The sequence below is a fragment of a genome, unplaced genomic scaffold, assembly GCF_019419815.1.
Source record: "Pyrus x bretschneideri cultivar Hongxiangsu unplaced genomic scaffold, Pyrus_bretschneideri_v1 Contig55, whole genome shotgun sequence".
NCBI lineage: Eukaryota > Viridiplantae > Streptophyta > Magnoliopsida > Rosales > Rosaceae > Pyrus > Pyrus x bretschneideri.
The window spans coordinates 686,856-695,323 of record NW_025999793.1 but is presented as its reverse complement, the minus strand read 5'-3'; the positions used below and the strand labels follow the sequence as shown (position 1 = coordinate 695,323).

Below are 8,468 nucleotides of genomic sequence, written 5' to 3'. Positions count from 1 at the left end.
GGCACAGGACTTTTTGGTTGCCCCAAAAGAACTATTTTCAATCAAAATGGACATATATATCGGCCTTATAAAATTGGACAATTGTGTTGAATATTAGAGAAAATAAGTCTCTTACTGAACAAGAACCACAAGGACCATGTTAATTCGAGTGCGAGGACAATATATTAGGAGTGGAGTAGTCAGTAGTGAGTGCGTTATATATAAGATGGCATAAAAAAAAAAAAACCATATTGACATTAACTAGTGGTGCACGACTCTCTCTCTCTCTCTCTCTCTCTCTCTCTCTCTCTCTCTCTCTCCCTCTATATAACCCATACACGAATAGCACAATTGTGCATGCAAAACCCAAAAGCATGAAACAATTCATAAGTCCCAAACTATGGTTCAATTTCACCACATCCGTTTCCTCTCCTTTCTCATAATAACACTAGCAGCAGGCCTCTTCCCGGGCACCCATGCAGTCTACTATAAAGTCACCAACACCGCAGGGGGAACCCCCGGCGGAATTCGCTTCAACAACAAAATCGGAGCAGACTATAGCAGGCAAACCCTAGTCTCCTCCACCAACTTCATATGGCGCTTGTTCCAGCAAAACACAGCCGCGGACAGAAAGAGCGTCTCCAAGGTAACCTTAATTGTTGAAAACATCACTGGGGTGGCTTACGCCGTCAACAATGAGATCCACGTCAGCGCTAGCTACATAGCTGGTTACTCTGGCGATGTTAAGAAGGAGATCACCGGTGTGCTTTACCATGAGTCAACGCACGTGTGGCAATGGAATGGGAACGGTCAAGCCCCAGGGGGGTTGATTGAGGGAATTGCTGATTATGTGAGGTTGAAGGCAGGGTACGCGCCAAGTCATTGGGTTCAGCCGGGGCAAGGGGATAGGTGGGATCGGGGGTATGAGGTCACTGCTTGGTTTTTAGACTATTTGAATAGTTTGAAAAATGGGTTTGTAGCTGAAATGAATAAGAAAATGAGAAGTGGTTATAATGCTAATTATTTTGTTGATATTCTGGGGAAGAATGTTGATCAGCTTTGGAGTGAGTACAAGGCCAAGTATGGAGGAAGATGAATTAATGTAGTGCTTCTGTAGCCTCATGCAGGCCAAGGACCGATGTAAGTAAATAAAAATGTTGTATTAATCTATTTGATCATAATAAAATGGTGTTCCAATTAATTTGTATGATAGTATTGATTGTATATTGTATATGTTACTAGACTATTAATTTTTTATTTTTTTGAAATTTGATGCAATAATAATTCATAAACTACTAGGTCCCGAAACCCTAGGGAAGCCGCAAAAATGGTTGGAAGGTTTCCCAAAGGATCCTATGACCGTTTGTTTAGGGACCCTGAAACGCCTACCAGGGGATCTGTAGAATTCAGTAGCAATTCTCAACAGCTTGCTTGAACTGTTGTCAAGTTGTTTTCTTTTTCTTCGTTTTAATGAACTAGCCAAAACAAAGTCGTTTTGAACCAAGCCTTTGAAAAAAAAGTTCTAATACTACAGATCCAAGCCTTTAACGCTTCATGGACCCCCCTCCCATTCCCTAAATCAAACCCCCATTCTTGTTCCTGACCACCACCACCAGTTGCCGGCGCACCGCGTCAACAGAAATATTTTGAAGCTTTTACACTAGGATCCCATGATCTCCCATGAAAAAAGATGTTTTTGTCAAACAGATTAATGGATAGGACATGGATAGGATCCCTGGTTAATGGAGTGTGTGTAGTGACGAATAAGACACGTTATTCGTATGTTTTTTTTTTGTTTTTTTTTTTTTTAAACAAACAATATTTTCTATATTAAGAGGATTAATGAGTAGACTAAGCTTTACAGCAAACTAACAATAATATGATTTAAATTCATTTTTAATGATAATTAAACTTAAAATTTTTTACTTATAAATGAAAATAAATATTACTAAATATAGTACTAAACGGCTTATTTCCCCTAGTTTCGTGCCTATTGCTTCTGTAAAAGTCAAATGTGTCCTCCTCTAATAATAACTTATCTCAAAATTATTGCTTCCATAAAAGTCAAATGTGTCCTCCTCTAATAAGCATTTTTCCTCCTGTAATAATAACTTATCTCAAAACTATTGCTTCTATAAAAGTCATATGTGTCCTCCTCTAATAATAACTTATCTGTAAAAGTCAAATGTGTCCTCCTCTAACTTATCGATTCCGTAAAAGTCAAATGTGTCCTCACCTAATAATAACTTATCTCAAAGTTATTGCTTCCTTAAAAGTAAAATGCGTCCACCCCCAATAATGACTCATCTCAAATGTGTCGTACACAAACTGATATTTAGGTCTAATCAACTTGCATATTTTTTTAAGGGGCACTTTGATTCAAGTCTAAAAAATTCAGTTGTTTTCAAATTAAATCCAATTTTATTTTAAGAGTAATGCAAATAGGAAGATTAAATTTGTAAACAAAATTTTATAAACTAAATAATATAGAAGTTGATGATTGAATTATTACTTAAACGTTGATTAACGTACTTATTCCTATTGGTGACATATAATTTGGTTTGTAAATTTTATCTACAAATTTTGTCTCACTAGCATTGCCCTTTATTTAATTTTTCATTATATGCGTCTTTCCCTTTAGAATAAAAATATCAAATGATTTAAAATTTCTTAAATTTAAAATTTATATGACTGTTTAGACCATTGAAGGACAAAATGGTTGAAATAATTTTTAATTATTATTGAAGAAATAATATTGTGATTTTAATCATGATATTATCTCTTAGTAATATATTAAATTATTTAAACCTCATATTTGTCTAAATCCCAATTAATTTGAATGATGGTGGACTATTGGGATATGCACGGCGTCAAATAATGAAGTAGGCAGAACAATCCAATTTAATTTGGATTTGTTAACAGTGTACTGTGTGGATTAGAGCAACTCGGCTTGGATTCTGATCACGTGGCATAGCATGGGATTTGCAAGGCTTGGATAATGGTGAGATAGGAGACCTAAGTAGGCTAGGTTGTTTATGGATGTTGTCAGATGAATTGGATTGATGATGGACTTGGCCTGCATGCCGTGTGAAAGGCTATGAATTATATATATATATATATATATATATATATATATATATAGATAATTGGTGGTTGCCGTATAAGTCTGCATGCCATGAGAAATAGTGAAAGGCAAACTATATATATATATATATATATATATATATATATATATATATAATTGGTGGTTGTTTAGATGAACGTTATTTGTTCAAATCCGTGCCTGCAGATTATTTTGGGATTTGATGTATAAGACTAAATACAAGGATTGGTTGCATTTTTGACTAAGTTCAGAGTCCTAGGTGTAGTAAGGCTTATCCGAGGATTAAGTCAGTGGAAGAGTTTTAATAGCTTGGGAGTCTTTATTAGCTTATCAACCAGCGTGTACTCGTCCCTATAAATACAAGACATCAGGCAACAATTGAGAGACCTCCAATTCAACACACAACTGCCCTGCGCAAAACCTCTCAAACATCTTGGGATTTTTTATTTTCCTTTTTCCGTCGACACATCTTCAGTTTAGATAAATAACACTGTGAAGGCAACCGGCGAACACCTTTATTTTGGATAAACAGCACTGTTGCCGTAGAATCAAGCGACCAAGGAGCACCTTCAGTTTGGATAAACAGCACTGCGTCGAGGCCGACTAATTACTTATCCAAGTCTCGGTCAAGAAGGGTTTTCAAATCCTTATTGGCAGAGGTCATCTTATTAGCCTTCTCGGCGAAGTAAGGTGTTACAAGTTACGACATTCGGCGTATTGAACGCCGAGTGATTTTATGATTGGATACTCACAAGTGAGTTTCAGAATTCGGCATTCTGACGGCTGAACCACATTCACCATCAAGACATACATCACCTTTGAATACTTATGTCCGTACAGTCTGGTGTCGATTCGACGTGCTTATACTCTTACGAATATAATTACTGTGATCGAATCCGGCGCCGACGATTTGTGAACTTCGCAGAACTAGCAGCCTTATCTTCAAGCTCAAGAATCCAAAGGCCGAGATTTGTTCCTTCGTCAGTCGTAGTTGCAAGATAAAGAAGTCGGCAGCATACTCAACGCAACATCAACAAATTTTACCACGTGTACTAACCGTTATTTTCAAATTCAAAATTTTTTAATCATTGAAAATTCTACGGCCCAAAAATATAGCCATTGAAAATTCAATGGCCAAGACATAACCACATCGCCCCCCAAACCAGTTAAGTACGCCTGCAGCACGGGCCCCTAACTTTGTATTTGTGTTAACTCACTCATTGGTATTTGTGCTTGCCTGAAAACAAAATACTTCACATGGCTAACATCAGATCACCTTAGCCACAAGGCTACGCTATGATAGCCCGTGTGCTTGCTTCGCCCCCACCCACCCCCCAACCAAGCTTATTGGGCGGGGATGAGTAGTTTTGGGGAGGATGGGAGATTCCTAATAACTCAAGCTTCTATAGCCATTAGATTGATCAAATAAAGTAAAATTAAGGTCTAGATTGACAAAGAGTGTGCACAAGGTAAAAAGGGGTGTGTTGAAATCATTACTCATCTTGTTTAGTGGACAAATTCATTTTTTTTTCCTAATACAAGAAAATATTAGAGGACGAGGATGTTGGAAATTATATATTATAATATCTAATTTTTGCGTGAATGAAAAATAAGAGTCAAGTGTTATAGTTGAATTCAAATTCATGAGTTGCATTTGTTCGTTGGAACTTTACGCAACAGTCACAATGTTTCAAAAGAGGTGGCTTCACTAGTACAAAAACACAGTTGTGTGTAGGGCTAGGTTCGGTTTTTTGCCAAAACCAAAACCGAACTGAAATTTTGGTTCAGTTTGGTTCAGTTCATTTTTTTTTGGGTTCGGTTTCGATTTTTTTTTTTTTCAAAAAATGAAAGAAATGGAAATCTTAAATTTTGTCAAAGTGATAGTATTACATTATCACTTTTCATTAAAAGGAACTTGGATGCTAAAAAAAAAAAAAAAAAAAAAAAAAAAGAACATTGAAACTTTAAAGCGAGCAGCCCCTATGCAATCTGAGAGTCAGTCAAGATTTTGTGTGTTTCTTTTTCACCCTTTGCCGTAACTAAATAATAGGGATCCAGATTTAGAGGGAAGCAGATTATGAAAAAGAAATCAATAGATTAATTAATTTACCACATTGCAACTAAATTCTAATGCCACATTTAACATATAAAACTAAGAAAAAGTATGTATTTTAGGTCAAACTAGTAAGTAGCTAATGACCATTATATGCTCAAATACTATGTATTTTAGGTCAAAATATGAAAAAATTGAAATCTTAAATTTTAACATCTCAAACACAATCATAACGTAAACATTCCAACTTGAATCAAAGACAATGAAAATAAACATTTAAAGTTCAACTAGAATCGTAACGTAAAGGCTTTTTTTAATATTATGGGTTTAAAGTTTGACAACACGTTGCACATTTGGACTTACAAATTGGGCTTAAAAAATAATACCCAAAATAGATAATTGAATAAATAAAATTAAAAAATATTAATTTAATTAATTCGGTTTGGTTCGATTTCTAGACCACTAAAACCGAAACCAAAACAAAAGAATTTGGTTCGGTTCAGCTTTTTCAATTCGGTTTAGTTTTTTAGTTCGATTTGATCAGTTTCAGTTTGGTTTGATTTTCCCTTTTTTTTATGGTTTTCCCTTTTTTTAACCCACCCCTAGTTGTGCGACATAGCACATTACGTTGCACATAAATGTATAGTGCAACGTTGACAAACAAACGTCATGCAATGACGTTTTGTGCAATGGGACATTGCGTGACGAAGCTTTCAGTTACACAAAACTGTTTAGAGTGACAAAGGTGTACCTTCATCGCGCAATGTTTGGAAAAAAAAGGCAGTAAAATCTTGGTTTGGTGCCAGAAAATTACTCGACGGACTAATCACGTTAAGTAAATGGTCTTTACTTGCATCATTGATGTCATCAGTGTTGGTTCAGCCGCTTAGCGCACGGCGGCCTCACCGGTGCCATCGCCATCTGGAGCCTTCTGATCACACTTTCTTGGCATCCACAGTAGGCCTGGCAATTTCTGACACGACCCGATAACCCGACACGACACAACACGAAATTAACAGGTGTTTGGGTCGACACGATAACGAATCGGGTCTTATCGGGTAACCCGATAAGCACCTGTTAAGATAACGGGTTGGTTCGGGCATACACGTGGGTAACACGATACACGATAATCAGAATATTATTTTTATAATTTTATAACCCTAAAAAAATACTGTAATAATTATATACATTAATTTCACAATTTTATACCCCTAAAAATTATAATAAATATATATATATATATATTAAATTAACTATAAAATTTATAATAATTATAATAATTATATATACTATAATAATTATACCCCAAAATATTAAGTCTATCTATAATAATTATATATATATATTAAATTTTATAAAAACTATAATAATTAATAATTAATAATTTAATATGCATGATCATGCATTGCATATTTGCATGATTTTGCATCTATTGAAATTTGATGCGTCAGATGTGATTTCTTTCCATTCAAATTTCAATAATCAATTTTTTGCCATTGCCATTTGCCAACTTGCCGCCCTTTTTGAAGAAAAAAAAAATGGAGGGAAAATGAAAATGTTAAGAAAAGTTGAAAATAAAACAAAAAAGTGAGGGAATTAGGGAAAGATGTTGGAGGGAAAAGTGAAAATGATAAGAAAAAGTTGAAAAGGTAACAAAAAAGAGAGGGAAAAATGAAAATTAATAGAAGTGGTGAGAAATTTTTTTTTTTTTTTTAAGTTATTAACTTTTTATCACACACATGACTGTCATGACATATCTCACTATTTAACGGCTATTTTAACTCCGATTTTGATGATTTTTTATAACTACACTCCTTGACCCTATATGAATACAATGAATGAATTCGATCTTCAATTTAAAATATTTACACAAGTGGATACCACAAAATCTTATGTTATACTTAATGAAAGTATAAATAAACTCTAAGTGTTAGTCAATCTATCGTTTTACGAATTCTCCAAAACTAATTTCAACGATCCAAACCATCAAAATTGTTTGTATATGCTTGGAGATCACATCAGCAAAAAATCACAAAAAAAAACATTCAGAGATCAAGTAACGGGACAAAGCTTTTCAACGGTTATAAACGAAAAATCACGATTTAACGGTTATTTTAACTCCGATTTTGATGATTTTTCATAACTACACTCATTGACCTTATATGAATACAATGAATGAATTCGATCTTCAATTTAAAATATTTACACAAGTGGATACCACAAAATGTTATTTTATACTTAATGAAAGTATAAATAAACTCTAAGTGTTAGTCAATCTATCGTTTTACGAATTCTCCAAAACTAATTTCAACGATCCAAACCGTCAAAATTGTTTGTATATGCTTGGAGATCATATCAGCAAAAAATCACAAAAAAAAAACATTCAGAGATCAAGTAACGGGACAAAGCTTTTCAACGGTTATAAACGAAAAATCACGATTTAACGGTTATTTTAACTCCGATTTTGATGATTTTTTATAACTACACTCCTTGACCCTATATGAATACAATGAATGAATTCGATCTTCAATTTAAAATATTTACACAAGTGAATACCACAAAATCTTATCTTAAAAACAAAAACTCTTTATCCTTGCACATTTAATATTTATAATAGATTAGTAGTGTATGTATTATTTTTTTATTAGGCTTTTATTTTTGAGTGTAGATATAGTACTTGAACGAGAAATGTTTTAATGTTTTGAAGTAATATTTACATGGCAATGTGTGGTATGTGCAAATTAAAAAAAAATATATTTTTTTCTTAACGGGTCATAACGGGTCGGGTCACTTTACCCGTTGGGTAAAGTGACACGACCTGTTAAGGACCCGTTAAGATAACGGGTGTGACACGACACGACCCGTTAAGATAACAGGTGTTACACGAAAACGATACGAACACGATAGACACGACCCGTTTGCCAGGCCTAATCCACAGTCAAGGGTGAGGGCTTCCAACCAGGTAGTCTTTTCTAATTCTCACTACGTTGTTTTTTTTTTTTCGTTTTAAAACTATTATTTTTATGATTGTGAAAATTTGCTGGATTGTAAAATGTGTTGTGGATGTGAATTACTGTTATTTTATTTTATTTTTTCAGGTTTTGGGAAATGACATACTATTAGGGGAGGTTTTTCCGAATTTTCAGTAGAAATTTAAGATTAGGGTTTTTAACCATTTAAGTTTTTTTGGGCAACTAAAAAAGCACTATGGGCCTAATCGAATGGCCAGAGCATAACATACATGTGTCCAACGAATTGATCAAGATTGCGTATGACTCATGACATCGTGGAGCGGCTACCTCACAGCAGCATAGAAGCATCACTAATAGCTGT

The 8,468-nt window shown here is 34.4% G+C and overlaps 1 protein-coding gene across 1 annotated transcript; it reads left to right on the top strand.

The window, feature by feature from the left end:
* The first annotated feature begins 353 nt into the window (after nt 1–353).
* On the top strand, nt 354–1,180 carry LOC103935499. Its single transcript, XM_018644554.2, has one exon. It carries the CDS (start codon nt 380–382, stop codon nt 1,073–1,075), a length of 696 nt encoding a protein of 231 aa, XP_018500070.2. The 5' UTR covers nt 354–379; the 3' UTR covers nt 1,076–1,180.
* The last annotated feature ends 7,288 nt before the right edge of the window (nt 1,181–8,468 follow it).